Raw genomic sequence first — 16,713 nt, 5'->3', positions numbered from 1 at the left:
GTGAATTTTTAGAGAATATGTACTTGGCGCCTTTCCGATTAATTATCGATTGTGTCAAGGCTCGAGTTCCATGCAACCCAGGCTATTCGGCTCAATGACGGTTAGCCATTGGATTACTCCAGGAGTTCACAGTGAAAAGAGAGATGCCATTGGTCATCATTGTGAATTTTGTCTATGGAAAGCCATTATAGCAACCACGAATCGAGCGAACTCGTGCCGTCTTAGTTTTTACAAATGGTCAATATTTCATTTGCCTTCTTCTGCATAACTGTGCAGATTCAAGCAACTCATTTCCCATTCATGTTTCTTCCAAGCAATTTGGAGGTTGAAGTTGTGTCAGCCTCCCAATCCAATGGTGAAGTACGGAGTAGCGATAGTGGCTTTATCACCAACTGACGATGTGGGCCTGGGCCGGGAGCCATTCACTAGGTAGACTCGGCAACTCGTCCGGACAAGGGTATAACTGACCGGTGATTGATTCTCTTGCCGCCGGAGCTAGTGTGAATGCCCAGGGTCCATGCAGAAGCCCTGGTTAGAGGCTGGGTGGTGTAGGTGATATCAATTCTTAGTGGTTGGACCCCTCATTTATATCCCTCTCATTAACTCCAAAGGCTACAATGCACACCGCGTTCCTTCACCAGTAGCCAATCCCAATCGTTTCTTGCTTTCGATATACTGTGATATAGAGTGCCGCTGTACCGCGGATCTTCCAATGGTGCTTCCCGCCCCCAAGGCATTCCTTGTGCCAATAGTAAATCCCGTGCGACAAGGGATGGGACATTATGAACTGGGCTGCACTCTGCTGTCGCCGCACCATTGCAACTCATCACTTGCATCATTCAGGTTATCACACTACTAAGTAACTGGGTTATCAAACGTTCTGGTATTTCCCAGCCGCCGTGTATGTGCCGCTGCAGCATCTCCCACCGTTTTCACACGTTGGTTCCAGGCACAGCCGTTTGTCACATCAGATGAGCGGTTCAGTTCTGTCTCATCTTTGTTATAAGAGCACCACGATCGTCTTTAGCTCTTTCGCCCCCAATATCCTGGCGTTTCAAAAATTGCTGAATTGATTCATCTTATACATGTAACACAAGAGGCTCTTAATTTCTGACCAGCCCCCCGCCTTGGTCGAGTCTATCTCAAATCTGCAGCCTACGAGCAGGCCATTCTACAGCCTTATCCTCCTACGATGAGAACTTCAACTTTGGCCACAGTCTGGGGCACACTTAGCTCTGTCGCCGCCATCTTGGTCGCAGAAAACTCACCATGCGGGACGCTATGTGGTAATGTCCTTGATGCCACTACCACCGACGATATTGTTTGCCAGGAAGACGACTACAAGAGTGGCGCAGGAATTGTTTATCAGCAATGCGTAGCATGTGAGCTCGGAAGTGATTATCACACAAAACACAACGAAACAGACCAGCAATGGTTGTTATGTAAGCTTGCCAGTGTACATACTCTCCCCAGTGGCTAACATGACTTGATCGTTCTTAGACAATGTCCGCTATGCGGTCTCATATTGTTTGTTTGGTGTTCCTGGTAACAACAAAGTTATCGACACTCCTTGCTTAACCTCGTATGTTAGCCCACCCTTTATGATTGCCTTCTATCGACTTTGATCTCACAATATGAACAGAAAAGCTTGTGGACCGTTCCGCCAAGCCGTTGAGTACAAGAATTTATCTTCAGACATTCAAAGCTACGATTATTGCGATACCTGGCCTGTTCAAGACACACCTGACTTCGATGGATGTACGGATTGCCTACGGGCGGGCGACAATCATTACTTAGCTAACTGTAAGCATCTGCCATAAGTCCGTGGTTGCTCGGTCAAACGCTGACGAACAATAGTTTTTACTCTACTCCAAGCTGGATGCGAGCAAAAACCACAGCCTGGTGTTACAGTATCTGTTGATGGCAGCGTCTTCTCACAGGACATCGTCAACATCACTGAGCCCACACCTGTAGCTTCTGTGGATCCGGATTGGCTTGACCAAGGTCCTATCAGTCTCGGTGCTAAGGTCGGTATCGCTGCCGGAGGTGTGGTAACTCTATTATTTATCCTTGGTTTCTGTATAATTTGGCGCGGCAAGAGACGGAGACGAGCTTTTTTGCGACAGCTCGAGACCCGACCCCGTACCAAGGGTAGTTGGCCTAAGAGGGGTTGGCCTACGCCATTGCACATCTCTAACGACAACGACATGCGGGAGACACCCTTGAGCCAAAAGCCATTCAGGAGTTGGGACGAGTCTCCCGTCAGCGCTCGATCCGAAAAGACATTCCCAAGATATGTCTCACCTTACGGCTCCCAGTTCGGCAGTCCTGTCAGTGCCACTGAGCTGCAGCTAGCACAATGGCCGGTGATGAACCCGAACCAACAAGCATATCCGCCGATGCCTAATCAGGCATCGAATCCTCATCCATATCCTGAGATGTTCCCTTCCATGTACAAACCTGACCCGAGTCCCTCAGGATCACAAATTGGTGTAGCTCTTGGTGGCGATGATTCGTCGGTCAACACTCCCCGATCAAAGGGCAAAGATAAAGACGAGTCTTACGAGATGTATCCTGTGGATGTCAGGTCTCATGGGGCCATTGGAATTTACCAGCCCGAGCACCTCGAGGGATTATATTCACAACCCGATTACTTCGCTCATGGAGATGTGCACCAGAGCCAGATATATCAGGGTCAGGGGCATGAATATCAGGACACTTACGATGATGATTTCAGAGGGAGGAGGCCATAATACTTGAATGCTCCGAGGAAAGGATCAATCCACCCATATTGACTGCGTTCTTTGCCATTGGAGGCTTGGAGTTTGATAGCAGTGATACCAATTTCATTTTGCCAGGTTTCTTGATACCAACAGCTCTCCAACCATGACCGTGGTCTCTAGATATTGACAAGCATCTGTATACACTTGTCGTTGCCTATTCCATAGAATTGTAAGGCTCCTAAGTTGATAGTAGTTACATGATAGGTACCAAGATAGTTCCCTCTCCCCATGTTGACCAGGAGGGTCCTGAAAAGCTGGTGTGGCGTCGACTGTGGCTCTAATGAGAATAGAGAGACGAGGTAACCAAAACAGGATTAGTGCTCAATTGCCGCCACACACCGGTCGCAGCTTCTTTCGGTCCCCACAATGAAATCCGACCAGAGAAAAAAAAATTTGGAAGCTTCCAACAACACCGGGCAAGACACTGAGGAAACCAACGACTCGCACCTTCCGTTTCTTCCCTCCTGTCGCAAAGAAGCACCTGCCGCGCTTCACCCGGTATATCACACAATTTCCAAAAGGGAAACTACATTCCATTCACAATGTCCAAGGACGTCGCGGTCGTCAAGAAGACGACGACAGAGGAGGAGGAGTACACCATCAAGCCCCAGGCGACCACTCCTTCTCTCGACACCAGCCAGTGGCCTCTGCTGCTCAAGAACTACGACAAGCGTGAGTTTTCTGATACAATTCGATGATTAAAGCGCGTTTTTGATATTTTCTGGTGGCTTGTAGAGCCTCAATTGATCATTTCTTCGAGATTCAAAGACTAACCCATAATCTTCAAAACTTGCAGTCCTTGTCCGAACAGGCCACTTCACTCCCATCCCCAATGGCTGCTCTCCCCTGAAGCGCGATCTTAAGCAATACATCAGCTCTGGTGTCATCAACCTCGACAAGCCCTCTAATCCTTCTTCCCACGAGGTTGTCGCTTGGGTTAAGCGCATTCTGCGGTACGAAAAATTTCCAACCAAGAGTATCGCGTCAAAGTGCGCGTCCAAGTCGAACTGTCTGCTAACGATATTACCTATAGATGCGAAAAGACTGGACACAGTGGTACCCTTGATCCCAAGGTCACTGGTTGCTTGATCGTTTGCATTGACCGTGCCACTCGTCTTGTCAAGTCTCAGCAGGGTGCCGGAAAGGAATATGTGGCTGTCATCCGCCTTCACGATAAGCTGCCCGGCGGCCAGGCCCAGTTCGCCCGCGCTCTCGAGACTCTCACCGGTGCGCTCTTCCAGCGACCCCCTCTGATCTCTGCCGTCAAGCGCCAGCTTCGTATCCGAACCATTCACGAGAGCAAGCTTATCGAGTTCGACAACGACCGACACCTCGGTGTCTTCTGGGTCAGCTGCGAGGCCGGTACTTATATCCGAACCCTCTGTGTCCACTTGGGTCTTCTTCTCGGTGTCGGTGGCCACATGCAGGAGCTTCGACGTGTCCGCAGTGGTGCCATGGATGAGTCCAAGGGCTTGGTCACTCTCCACGATGTTCTCGATGCCCAGTGGCAAATGGACAACACCCGCGACGAGTCTTACCTTCGCAAGGTCATCTCTCCTCTTGAGACTCTCCTGACTTCTTACAAGCGGCTTGTCGTCAAGGACAGTGCCGTTAACGCTGTCTGCTATGGTGCCAAGCTCATGCTTCCCGGTCTTCTTCGATACGGTAAGTCCTCAAACGATAATTCATGTCGCAATTTACTGATTCATTGACAGAGTCTGCCATTGAGCATCATGAGGAAGTTGTGCTTATGACCACCAAGGGTGAAGCCATCGCTCTAGGTATCGCTCAGATGTCCACTGTCGAGATGTCCACCTGCGATCACGGTGTCGTTGCCAAGGTCAAGCGCTGTATCATGGAGCGCGACCTCTACCCCCGCCGCTGGGGTCTTGGCCCTGTTGCTCTTGAGAAGAAGAAGCTCAAGGCTGACGGCAAACTCGACAAGTACGGCCGTCCTAACGATGCCACTCCTGCCAAGTGGAGCTCCGAATACAAGGATTTCAGCACCAGCGATGCCTCTGCCGCCGCCGCCGCCGCCGCTCCTGCCAAGGCTTCCGAGGCTGAGGATACTCCTATGGAGGAGGCTGCCACTCCCTCTTCACCTGCTGCTGATGACAGCAAGGACAAGAAGCGCAAGAAGCACGATGGCGAGACCGCTGAAGAGAAGGCTGAGCGCAAACGAAGAAAGGCAGAGAAGAAGGCGGCCAAGGCTGCTAAGAAGGCTGCCAAGGGCGAGGCTATGGACAGCGACAGCGACTAATGGAATCCAGGCCAAGTTTGGGTATGGGCCAAAACCTGAAGGCAGATCTTGATACCCGAGATGTAGGTTCTGCTGGCAAGGAGAGGTGTGCTTGCTGTACCATATTCTTGTTCTAGTACCGTTTTTGGCTGCTTGAAATTGTTTTTGGGGGTTATTATGGCGTTCTTGGTTCGAAAATCCTGGTAGGAGTAGATGCGAGGCACTCAATGCAAAGCACGATAAAACTACTGCATGTCTCTGTGGGAACCGTCTGTCTAGGGCCTGTGAATGTATGAGGTTGAATCATGTCTATCTGCCGTAGTTTATGCTTGTGACCGCTGTGTGTAAGGACTGATGCGTGGTTTGGGTACACTAACAAATGACACATAATGTAGCGGTCACGTAATACGGTGGCTCTTGGTGTTACGGTATTGTTGAAAACCGATCTGAGGTCCCATCGTCATGAAACGTCCATCAAATCTGGGCAATGCATGTGTTGTCATGAGGCTACTGTAAGTATGATGACACATTTTCTGGGCACGAAATGAGTGAGAGCATAAGGTAGTCTTAGTTGAGTCATGGTTCCACAGGAGGAACAATGCAAAGTCCCTGGTACGTACGGTCGAGTAACAATCCAACCGTTGTCGTATTAGTCGCAGATCAAAAAGGAACCAGTCTTGGCCAAACAAAACATTGGACCTGGGTGGAAACACTGGACGAATCAGGCTCCAGCAACGCATCTCGAGTAACAGCTGTCCCTGTTTCATAGTTGAAGGAGTGGACTTCCACCGCAGCAAGCTGTTCGCTAAGCAGAGGATTCAAGTCGCTGCAACTCTGTTAGCCAGCGCATGGCACAGCATAACGGCGAGGGATATCCCGGCTTGGGCGTTTACTTGTACTGGCTGAAATTTGGGTCCCTTCCTTTGCCTACTCCTATTAAGATCAGGGATGGCCTTAAGATTAAAGTGTTGTCAAGAGAGCGTCTAGTTGGCTGTTTCTGTCCTGCATGAGAGCGTATTGGCGTGATGGCAAAGAGGGTCACGAAGTAAGTAGTGAAGTAGGTCCCATGGCTTGGCCTGTGGCTGTAAGAGTAGAAGTATAAAGTGAGGAAAACTCGGAGTTTAGCTGTGCGTTTGCTCGTCCAAGGTTCCGATATCAAAAGTTTCTTCCCCCAGAGATCAATCAGAGTTGCTCATATCGAGAATACTTCTCAACGAGACCCCCTGCCATCGAATCAGAAGCCTATCTACACTTTGCAGGTATATTCGACTCAAAGCCTTCTTCTGCAAAGTCTGCTTTTTCCTTGGGATATAAATACTTGCCAAGTTCTCATCTGGGTCAAGGATTCACAACTCAACGTCAGACCGTGTTGATCACTTAGCCTCAGCTTTCCTCGGACCCAGGTGATCGACTATACATGACATCGGGATTAACTGATACCGAGATTGAGGCTCAGCTGAACGATTTATATGCTGCAGTGCCAGCGTCCCAGAAAAGGTTGAGTTCATAGGATATGCCCGTCATGTCCGCTTCATCGAGCCTCTGGAGGCGAATCATCTTCTTCATTCTCACAATTTCTATTTTCGACACTGCATCAGCCCTACCAACAAATACATCGGCTCCTGTTCTTCGACCTTTCATATTGCCACCACCAAAGCAGCACTTAAATCGAAGACATACACGTCGTGGCAAGTCTTTCTCTCCACGACTAGATATCAACTTCCCCGACCCATGCCTCGTTCAAGACCGAGACGGCCACTGGGTGTCTTTTGCAACAAGTGGTGGTGGTTACCACATCCAGGTTGCTGTGGCAGATGATCTCATGGGCGAGTGGACTCATCTCGAGCAAGATGCCCTCCCCGGACATGGATGGACGAGTGGCAGGAATTATTGGGCCCCTGACGTGCGGAAACTTGGGGAGGACTCGTATATAATGTACTTTTCTGGAGAACTTCCTGAAGGTGGACATTGCATCGGAGTTGCACGATCCCAAACCATCACCGGTCCATATGAAATGGACCCTGAACCATTCGCCTGTCCACGTGACGAAGGCGGCGCAATCGACCCGGCGGGTTTCTTTGACGAGTCCACAAACAAACGATATGTCGTCTATAAAGTCGACGGCAACGCTCTCAACAACAACTCGGGAACTCCCATCCGACTCCAAGAGGTCTCGACAAAGGACGGCTCCACACCGATCGGCAAACCTGTGGACATCCTGGACCGGATCGCCTCCGAGGATGGGCCCCTTGTTGAGGCTCCAAGTCTGGTACGGACTGAACAGGGCAAGTATCTGCTCTTCTTCAGTAGCCACATGTACACAAGCGATGCCTACGATCTCAAATATGCCATTGGTGACCGGGTCGAGGGCCCTTACAGGCGGGGGAAAGCTCCATTTCTCAAGACACCAACTCTGGGCCTGAAAGGTCCCGGTGGAGGCACAAGTTCGGAAAACGGAAAGTTCATGGTGTTTCATGCGTGGTGCGGGAAGGGCAAGAGATGCATGTATGCCATTGGATATGGACTTGAATACGAGTAGAAAAAGAAAGAACCGGCATCGAGAGGCGACAGTTGTGATGCCTTGACAAGAAAGAAGCAAATCTTTGGCGGTTTTGGTGTTTTTGGGGCGGTTTTTTGGTTAAACTTATAGATTAGATTTCAAATTGATTCATTTCATATGCGACTTTTCTTCGTAGTCGTTTCCAGGCATGTTCGCAGGTGTGATGGATGTGATGATGATGATGAATGAACTTGGTGGTGACGGCTACAGCCATGAGCCAGCCTTATTAGTTAAGCGCTGGGGCTGCTTGGGCCCCTAAGGCTAATAACCGCCCTGAACTACACTGCCGCTTTCCTTGTCTCTGATTCGCTGCTTGTAAGGACCACCTTTTGACACTTCCAGGCACGAACCAATGAGGGAGGCCACAGAAAATCTTCTGTAAACAGACTCTGTCTGGTATGTCTCAGTTCACCACAGTTCACCACCCTTTCTATGTCTCATACATACAACTTAAGCGCCCGTAGCCATCTTCACCACCCAACTACATAACCCTCAATCCTTGTTCGCTGCTTGGGCCGCCTCGATACCGCCCGGGGAACAGTTGCTTCCTATCACAAGCATGGATCGATGCGGCACAGACAAGTTGGCGGTACTTCCTGAACCGAGAATTGGGTGATTGGGAGCCATAGCGCGGCTCCCAGACCCCCCTTTTTGGTTGCATTCGATCCTTGGCCAACACCAGCTGAGTCTAGCAATGTGCAATATAGGGCAGAGTATGCATCTTAGTGCGGTGAAGTGTGGTGCATGGCGTTGCATCTGCAGCTCTCGATCGAGTGATGGAGATTGGAGAACGACACCCACGTTCTCGTTTTCTCTTCGCACTATCCATAGGGAACTTAGGTATACTAGGTTAGGTAGTTAATATGCAGAAGGGCTGCAGCTCGCTTCTCTATTTCTCTTCTGTTCTCAAGAATCCTCGCATCAGATTTCCACTTCTCGTTCCTTTCTGCTCCTCGCTCGTTCACTCATTCAAACGGCGCCTTTAATTCCTATTTGTGTTGAATTGCTATGTCCTTCTATTTAACGACGAATACCAACATGTTGTAACAAGGGTATCTGGTATACCAACCCACCATATTCATTTTCCTTTAATACCGTTTCTTGACCCTTCGAATCGAGTTGTTTCACAGCTGGCCTGGCCTCACTCAGATCGACCTTGATACCCATCAAAATATTCATGTCGCTTATCGAAACAGCGACCTTCTTTTTGAAACATTAAACACCACAGCGGACCTCCATGATGCTCCTATTTTCTATTGTCTCTTTCTTTTTGTTCTGGACGCCGGTCTCGGCTCTACAAGTCACACCCAACTCTCCCTGTTCCCAGTTCTGCCTTGACCGGTCAGATCCCAACTCCTACGAAACCCGTGGCAGCGAGATTGTCTGCGACGATGACGACTTCAAGAGGAAGGCAGCAGGCCAGAAGTTCCAAAGATGTCTGGCTTGTTTGCAGGACAGTGCTTTCAAGCAGGGCGACGAAAGTGACCAAGATTGGTTCTTGTGTAAGTCATGCTAAGAACTCAACTGTTTAACATCATCTGACTTTTGCACGATTAGACAACATGCGTTACTCTTTTGACTACTGTATCTTTGGCTACCCAAATGCAACCGGCATCAGTTCCGGCCCCTGTATCACATCTGAAGCTTGTGGCCCCATCGGGAATGCTCTGAAGAAAGGCATTACGGAACCCAACGATAGAGAACAGTATGATTACTGTGACACTGATGACAAAGCGATGCTCGGCGATGCGGTTGATAAATGCCAGGCATGTGTCAAGGCGGATAGCTCCCAGACAATCATATCGAATTGTGAGCCGTTCCCTAACCCGGCTGCTTGATCCATCTAACCATCTCTTTGTCTAGTCCTTGTTGCCCTCAGTGCTGGATGCCAACAGCGTCCCAAGCCAGGAACCCCTGTAGGGCTCAATGACACTGTTTTCAGCGAGGGGACCATCTCGATTGTAGATCCATCTGCCTCAGTTGCACCAGGAGATAACCATGACCTTCCCAACACCTCAATTGCTGCCATTGCTGTTGGTGCCGCCGCTTTCCTCCTTATCTCTGCAGGTTGTATTTTCATGCAACATCGGAAGCGCAAGAAGCTTTCTGTACGCAACAGACGCTCTTCTCTCTCGTTCCGTTGCCAGACACATGTTACACCAAGAACTCCTGGCTTCCACGACCTCCCCCCTTATATGGATGAAGAACGAAACCTGTCAAAATCTGCACTTTGGAACCCACGTAGTGCAGTGAGGAATCTAAACGACACCCACAAACTCGGCATTGTCACTACCGCTATCCCGCAACCGCCACCCACAAAAGCTCCTCTACACACGCCTTATCGCGAAGATGCGTCTCCAGCAGAAAGTGTGTCAAGCTGTACAAACGCTCCCCTTTTGTCAAACTCAGCTGGGCCACAATGCAGTACACCAGGTATCACATCCCCGCTGTTTAGCCCCGGCTTCTCTATCACAACGCCCCGTTCAGCTACATTCCCACGTGAATGCCACGATAGCAACAATCCTTGGGTGCAACAACCAACTAATGGCTCGGGCAAAGGCTTTCTGAGGAAAAAGCAGTCCAGAGATTCACAAGCTCCCAGCGAAACACGGAATATTCGGATTGTCTTTGATCCACCACCTAAAAAGGCCAGACGATCGTAAGCTTACGTACCGATGTTTATATATGTTGGTCTTGTCTGAGCGGACGAGTTTCATGGGTAAACAGACACGGTACTTATGGATATGGGCCTTTGTATATAGGGTTTTAGCGGCGAGACGCTGTAATGAGACATGAGTCAAGAGGCAGCGAATGCGTGATGTGATTTGAACTGAAATGCGGACGTGTGTGTATATTTGCTTGACCATTTCTCCATATAATGCAATGCCTTTCCCAACCAGCTCTAAATCATGCCATCACCTCATATTGACACAGGTCCGGAGTAACCGGCAAGACTCAAGTGTTGCGCACTTATGCAACTTCCATCCATCCAACCACAGGAGTATATACTTTGGATGGTACCGCCATCCTCGTTATCAGCAGCCTTTCCTTCTTTATCTACACTTCCTCATATATCTTGATCCCAGGGTGTCGAACCTCTGCTGATCAGTTCACTCTGCATTCTGTCATTCTGGTCTTTGAACCAAGTCGCTCCCTCTTCCATCTCCTCCCTCATAGCACGGAGTTCGTCGATTAGGGTCTGCGCATCGCTCATTACTCGTTTATGCGAGCTGATTTTGGTCTGGTCATCTTGAGCTAGCTCGCCGTCATCGTCAGTGGCCCGCTTTCTCTTGTTCGTCGCAGAACTATCAGATTCGGTGGTATCGACGGTGCCTCGGGACCCCGATAATCGATGGCGTTCTTCAGAATGGCCAAGGCCACTTATGGAGGCCCGGCGGTTAAAGCCACTCTGAGGCGGGCTCATACCACCCATTGATTGCTTCTTCCCGTACTGCATCTCGTTCGCCAGCCTTTCAGGAACAGCAGTTCCATCAGGCATCTGCACAATCCCCATAGCCTTGAGTCGCCAGCGTTCAGATACTCTGCTGACACGATTACTGGGCTCTGGACTTTCGGTGTTTCGAGAAACAATAGGAGGCAGCGAGCGTCTGAAAGTGGCCGACTGATCACCAAACTGTTGCCGAAGCGCTCTAGTCTTTGAACCACTTCTTGCGAGAGATGAGCTCGATTGTTTGCTGGAGATGGAGCTGGTGGCGGATGGCGCTCTACGCACAATCCTGGCCACAGTTTCCTGCTCGTTGTTGATTCCAGATAGAACACCGGAAGCAAGCAATGCGTCCTCTTCTGCTGCTTGACGGCGCTTACTTGGCTTCTTGTGTTTGAGTAGGCCCTTCAGCTCCTCTGGTCGATTCAACTCGGCGATTTCAGCCTGCTCTCGCGCAGCTTGGCGAGCAGCTTCTCGTTGAGCCTTAGCTTGCGCTACACGCTGTGCTTCATAGTAGGCTCTCATCTGCTCTCGGCCGCTACGACGAAGCTGGCTCAAGCGACGATCACGCGCAATCTCTTTCCAGCGATAGAAGTATCTGACTGATAAGCTGTATGTGCGAAAGTTTTGTGCTTCAGCCAGGGCTTGCTCTTCTTCCTCTTTCTGTCTCCTGGCTTCTTCCTCCTTGACGTATTTTCGATAAACGCCTTGTAGTATGTTATCCAACATAAATGCTTGAAATTCGTCCATGAGCCCGTCATCGCCAGTTACGAACCATCTGGTGAAGTCACCCAAGAGGTCACGAGGTGGCGATGGTGGTTTAGGAGGGGGGGTGTGCTCCTTTGTTATTTGTGCAGTTAATGGGGTTGTTGAGAGTTGGGAACCATCACCATTGGATGCAGGATGGGACAAAGACGAGGTTCCAACCGGTGGGAACGAGAATTGAGGTGCTGATGTGGACTGGGGTTTTGTATCAAAGATGCCCGTTGCTGGCTTGCCTTGTTCTCCATTTAAGGTAGGTGTCTTGCCCAGGCTGAAAGCTGCTGAGGGTATCGTCGGTTGTGATGTGGTATTACTTTCGCTCGGTGTGGATGATTTTTGAGCTTGTGTTACGGTAGTAAAGGGACTTGAGGACAGTTGAGGCGTTGTTGGAAATATGTTGATGCTAGGTTGCTTCGCGGAGGCGGGATGGAGCTCCGGCTTGTCTGCTGTGATCCCTTTGCCGGAAGTGTTCTCTATTGAGGCGGCCGTCGTAGTGGCTGGTAGAGAGGTGGAGGTCGTTCCTGTTGCCGTCTTTTTCTCACTGGAGGCAGAAACCTGACTGAATGGACTGCTCTGTGCTTGCTCCTCCGAAATGGTTGATGGCTTGAAAGAAGAGGCAAACGGGTTCGGTAATGGCCTGTTTCTGGATCCAGGTGGCTGCTGAGGGGTAGGTGCTGCCAGATGAGAAACATTGCCAACGGAGGATTGCGGAAGTGCAGATGGCGTGGGTGCAAAAGGGTTGACAGGAGGCGGCTTGGCTGTCGAAGCCAAGCCAGATACGAATGGGGATTTCTGGAGAGGTGATTGTTGCGAACCAGAAGCACTAATCGAGGCCGTTCCGTTGATTGTAGTCCCTAAGCGAATACAAACGTCAGAACCAGTGGTTTAGGCGTGTCTTTGCCAGATTTCCAGTGGTTCATCTCGAGCCAATGTGTTGTCCTTAGTAAATCTCAAGAACTGTGGCCTGTCGAGTCTCCGGCTGAATGCGATTTCCTATTCGCCTGCAAAGTAAAGGTCTTTACACGTAATCGAACATGCAGAAAACCAGGGGATGCAGAATCTTTGGCGCAAATTAAGCAGTAGGAATGGGGTCTTACCTGAGTTGCCATTGATAGACTTATTATCCCCTCCGAGTGCACTGGGCTTGCCAAAGGATGCAAATGGGTTTGGCGTTGTAGCTTTGGGTCCAGTAGGGATTGTTGGTTTGTTGGGAGTAGGTTGTGTTTCTGGAACAAAAAGGCTTTCTTGGGATGAACCATTAACTGCAGCCTTAGGAGGGTTTGCGCTTTGATAGGTTGTTTGATGTATCAGTTCTGGTAGCGATTTTGAGCCACGCTTCTTTTCAACAAGAGAGTAAGAGAATTGGTGTTGAAGACGAAGGTGAGGTAAAGAGCCACGACTGTCCAATTTCGCGTATTGGCGACTGGCATCGGACGGATCCTCATCGCATTGGCCAAATTCGATGTTGTGCAGCTCCGCAAATTCAACAGCTTGCTCAATGGTATCGAAACGAAGAAACTTGTTCAAGACAGCGGCAGTGACGTCCTTGGAGGTCTCCCTGGGCCGAGCGAGACCTCTGTTGATGGCGGCCAAGATAGCGCGACGAAGCCTGGGAAAGTGGCATTCTGCGAAACAAGCCATTGTGTAGGAAACTTTGGGATCCTCAACTATTCTGAAGTATGATTGATATGCCGCTGATGCGGCTAATGACGGCGCATCCTTCAGAGGCCCGTGAAAGTCTTGGGTATTTTGAAGAGCCTCAACGAGTAGGACGGCCGTACGGACCTCATTGGAGTCCTTCCAAAGGGCTGGTTTCCATTGACGCTGCAAGGTTTCTATAATGTTCGAATCATAGGCATGGAATATGAGGTAGTATGCGCGGAATTCAGGCTCGTTCTCACATTTTATGCCCTGATCGTTGCAATCATCGTAAGCGTCGCGGAGGGACAAGAGGGCTTTCCCAAGCTGTTCTAATTCCTGCTGCTCTACGAAGTCCTCGGGTGTTTTGCCGTCTCGAGTGAGAAGATGAAGTGCCGTAACATGAAATCGTGCGATGTTCTCCAGAACATAGACCTGAATCTTCATTTCGTCGGGGGTGAGTGACGAAAAAAAGGTGAAGTCTCTGCGGATTGCGCGTGTTCTGTCCCATAAAAATCCATGCAAGACTGGTAGGTTGCCGTCGTCACGTAACAGGTCGTCAATTAGATAGTCCAATGTCCTTTTGAGGGCCGGCACTGATCGAACGTCCATAGGTAACGGCGCTTCTTGACCAGCGGCGGAACGAGCGAGCTTCTTCACCATGCGACGTGTGTTTGCGTATGTAGTCTCGGGATTCTTTTCGGGCTGATGAACGTCCATTTCATTAATTCGAGTGATCTTCTCGTACTCAGGGCACATGTCCTCGCAGATGCCTTTGAAATCGATAGCATCCTGAAGAGTTTTGCGCTTATCTGGGTCATCGATCAGTCCGGCCTTCGTTAGAGATGCGCGCGCCTTATTGCGGTAGGTTTCGTATTTCTCGCGGAACTTTGTCACTTCAGCCTTGTTCTTGGGATTGCCAGGCTGTGAAGGCCACTGGGGTGGGTGAATGCCATCTTTACGCAGTTGCTCGTATACCCTTTTCGCTTGCGGATCGTCGGAATGATAGGTATCGGGGATAGGCTCATCGTCGGAGTTGGCGCTTGATGATGAAGTTGGTCGCGACTCGTTACGCGTCGCCGCAAAAGGAGTTGATCCATTACTCCGCGTGTTTTGTCCTGCTTGCTTCCTGGAGAAGGTGGCAGTATTGGACGGGTTTTTCTTGGGATCAGTGTTCTTCTTCTTTTCGTCGCTTTTACGGTTCTTGTTCCTGCCGCCTCCGTCACTCAGATTGGCATCCTTGTTTTTGAAGGGTTTATTGGCCTTGCGCTTTGCTTCACTGTCGCTCTGGTCGCCAAATGCTGATGATCGCTTGGTCCGCTTCGTCTTTGACGAGTCACAAGTACTTTCAATTCCGAATGCGCTGCCTTTGTTCTCAGAGTTCGTCGCAAAAGGATTGAACGCTGGAGACGGGCTCCGCGTTGGCTGGCCGAAAGTCGAAAACATCTGATTTGATGATGCAACAAGCGTCGCACTCATCTAGGAAATCGTCTGGACATGGGGATGAGTTAAAGCCCTCTCTATGCGCGTTGATGGGAATATTATAATGGAAGTTGCGGTTGAGTGTTGGAGATAGAATTGATCCATTGAGCTAGTTCCTATTCTGGAGAGCTATGCTTTGCTTCGTTAAGGTACACTGGATCCACCCTCACGTGATTAGAAAAAGGTACATTGATTTTCGTACCATACCTAGTAGAACGTAAATCCTAGCGTGTCGTCCCATCTCCACATGCGCGCGAACACAAGTCTCATTGAAATTCCTTGACTCCTAAACTCCATTCTTTTATTCCAGTCCAATAATCTCAAATCTTCAGTTATTTTATCCTGCCGCGGATTCGAGCAGGCCCCAACCCTTTTCGGATCTCTTCCAATTGCTCGAGGCCTGTTTGAGCCTTAGTCTTCTTATTTGTCCTCTTTCCAGGTTTTGTGAAATTTCCGAGGAAATCATCCATGATGTTATCAAAGTCACCACGAACGGGCCCTTGAACAGTAGACATGGTTGAAACGGCAGACATGGACTGCATGTCGTCCTCCGTATCCTCGTTGTATCGCTCCTCGATTTTGTCAAACCTCGCGTCCAAGAGAGTCATCTGTTCAGTTCGTACTAAAGATGAAGAGGTCATTGAATAGCTCGAGTTGTCCGTCAGTGCTCCCTTTCTCTTCTTGCGTCGGCCTCCGTGAGTAGTTGTCGTCCAATTAGATTGCATCTCGGACTGTGATGGAGCAACGGGGGCCTTGCCGCCCTTTTGCTCCTTCTTGAATTGCTTGAAATCTTCAAGCCAATCTTGAGAGGGCCCCTCCTCGGGCTGCTCTGTCGGTACGAGTTGAGGGATGTTGTCTTCCTTGTACTCTTTGTTTGGCTTGGCTGTCGCATCTGATTCCCAGCCGTCATCCTCGTCAAAATCTGCGCCGTCAAACTCATAATCTTCCAGTTCGCGGCCGTCCTTGGCAAGCTCCTTGAAAATATCGTCGTCACCATCGTCAACATATGCATCGTCTTCCAGGGCCTCAAGGACTTCTCGAAGGCGAGGATCCATATCGGGCTGAAATCCCTTGATAGAGTCAGGAATATCTTGTTGGGCCTCGTAGGTCACCCTTGTGAGATTCTTGGATGGAAGAATTTCGTCGTCGAGAATATCGCCTGCGTTCTGCTCAATGTCCAGCTTCTTGAGTGCATCCTCAAGTGACTGTTTCTGCTTTCCTTTGCCTTTGTTTGCAGTAGCCGTCGACTCCACAAAAACAACCTCTCCGCCACCAGTGTTGAGATCGCGCAGATGTTGCATGTAATCGTATTCAGAATCATCAAAGTAAACACCATAACTGGCTGCCTCGCCCTCGTTCGCGCGGACATCTTCGGCCTCATAACCTAGTTCAGAAGCCAGATCATCGAGATCCTTCGATTTGGATGATCCCTTCTTGGTCTGGGTAGGGTTGAGCACCATTGCAGGTGCATTTTCGTCGTGGATGAGAGGATCATTTTGCGGTCGGTGCACCAGCGTAAAGTGCTGAGCAGACTTTTTGTCGCTGCATAATCTGTATCAGCATACTATGATTTCGTAACTGTCACGGAGCACTCACATCCACTTTCGAGGCATCTTGCTGGTTTGAAGCAACAAGAATTTAGTTATCAGGTGGGCGTGGATGTTGGGCTTAGACGACACTCATCCGGGTACAAAAATCTAGCGGGGTGGGAAAAAATCCTTATCGTATACTCCACAGTTATCCCAGGCCCTGTCAGGCCATTCGCACTGTATCCAACCTTATTTCATCGTGGAGGTTCATAGTG

At 49.7% G+C, this 16,713-nt stretch overlaps 6 protein-coding genes across 6 annotated transcripts; 4 read left to right on the top strand and 2 right to left on the bottom strand.

The window, feature by feature from the left end:
• Window positions 1-1,634: 1,634 nt before the first annotated feature.
• On the top strand, window positions 1,635-2,753 carry J7337_002983 (uncharacterized protein; the record flags this gene model as incomplete). Its single annotated transcript, XM_044820708.1, has 2 exons — window positions 1,635-1,758; window positions 1,858-2,753. 2 exons carry the CDS (start codon window positions 1,635-1,637, stop codon window positions 2,751-2,753), a joined length of 1,020 nt encoding a protein of 339 aa, XP_044685008.1.
• Window positions 2,754-3,325: 572 nt separating this feature from the next.
• On the top strand, window positions 3,326-5,043 carry CBF5 (centromere/microtubule-binding protein cbf5; the record flags this gene model as incomplete). Its single annotated transcript, XM_044820707.1, has 4 exons — window positions 3,326-3,455; window positions 3,580-3,736; window positions 3,817-4,448; window positions 4,499-5,043. 4 exons carry the CDS (start codon window positions 3,326-3,328, stop codon window positions 5,041-5,043), a joined length of 1,464 nt encoding a protein of 487 aa, XP_044685007.1.
• Window positions 5,044-6,544: 1,501 nt separating this feature from the next.
• J7337_002981 (uncharacterized protein) lies at window positions 6,545-7,561 on the top strand (the record flags this gene model as incomplete). Its single annotated transcript, XM_044820706.1, has 1 exon — window positions 6,545-7,561. One exon carries the CDS (start codon window positions 6,545-6,547, stop codon window positions 7,559-7,561), a length of 1,017 nt encoding a protein of 338 aa, XP_044685006.1.
• Window positions 7,562-8,822: 1,261 nt separating this feature from the next.
• J7337_002980 (uncharacterized protein) lies at window positions 8,823-9,420 on the top strand (the record flags this gene model as incomplete). The annotated part of the gene is made up of 2 exons (XM_044820705.1): window positions 8,823-9,084; window positions 9,140-9,420. The coding sequence occupies 2 exons, from the start codon at window positions 8,823-8,825 to the stop codon at window positions 9,418-9,420; spliced, it is 543 nt and encodes a 180-aa protein (XP_044685005.1).
• A 1,229-nt stretch (window positions 9,421-10,649) lies between these two features.
• J7337_002979 (uncharacterized protein) lies at window positions 10,650-14,873 on the bottom strand (the record flags this gene model as incomplete). The annotated part of the gene is made up of 2 exons (XM_044820704.1): window positions 10,650-12,643; window positions 12,887-14,873. The coding sequence occupies 2 exons, from the start codon at window positions 14,871-14,873 to the stop codon at window positions 10,650-10,652; spliced, it is 3,981 nt and encodes a 1,326-aa protein (XP_044685004.1).
• A 368-nt stretch (window positions 14,874-15,241) lies between these two features.
• J7337_002978 (uncharacterized protein) lies at window positions 15,242-16,522 on the bottom strand (the record flags this gene model as incomplete). The annotated part of the gene is made up of 2 exons (XM_044820703.1): window positions 15,242-16,451; window positions 16,506-16,522. The coding sequence occupies 2 exons, from the start codon at window positions 16,520-16,522 to the stop codon at window positions 15,242-15,244; spliced, it is 1,227 nt and encodes a 408-aa protein (XP_044685003.1).
• Between the last annotated feature and the right edge of the window lie 191 nt (window positions 16,523-16,713).

Source organism: Fusarium musae, chromosome 2 (genome assembly GCF_019915245.1).
Source record: "Fusarium musae strain F31 chromosome 2, whole genome shotgun sequence".
Taxonomy (NCBI): Eukaryota; Fungi; Ascomycota; class Sordariomycetes; order Hypocreales; family Nectriaceae; genus Fusarium; species Fusarium musae.
Note: the sequence above shows the minus strand (reverse complement) of the source record. Positions and strands in the feature narration are given on the sequence as shown.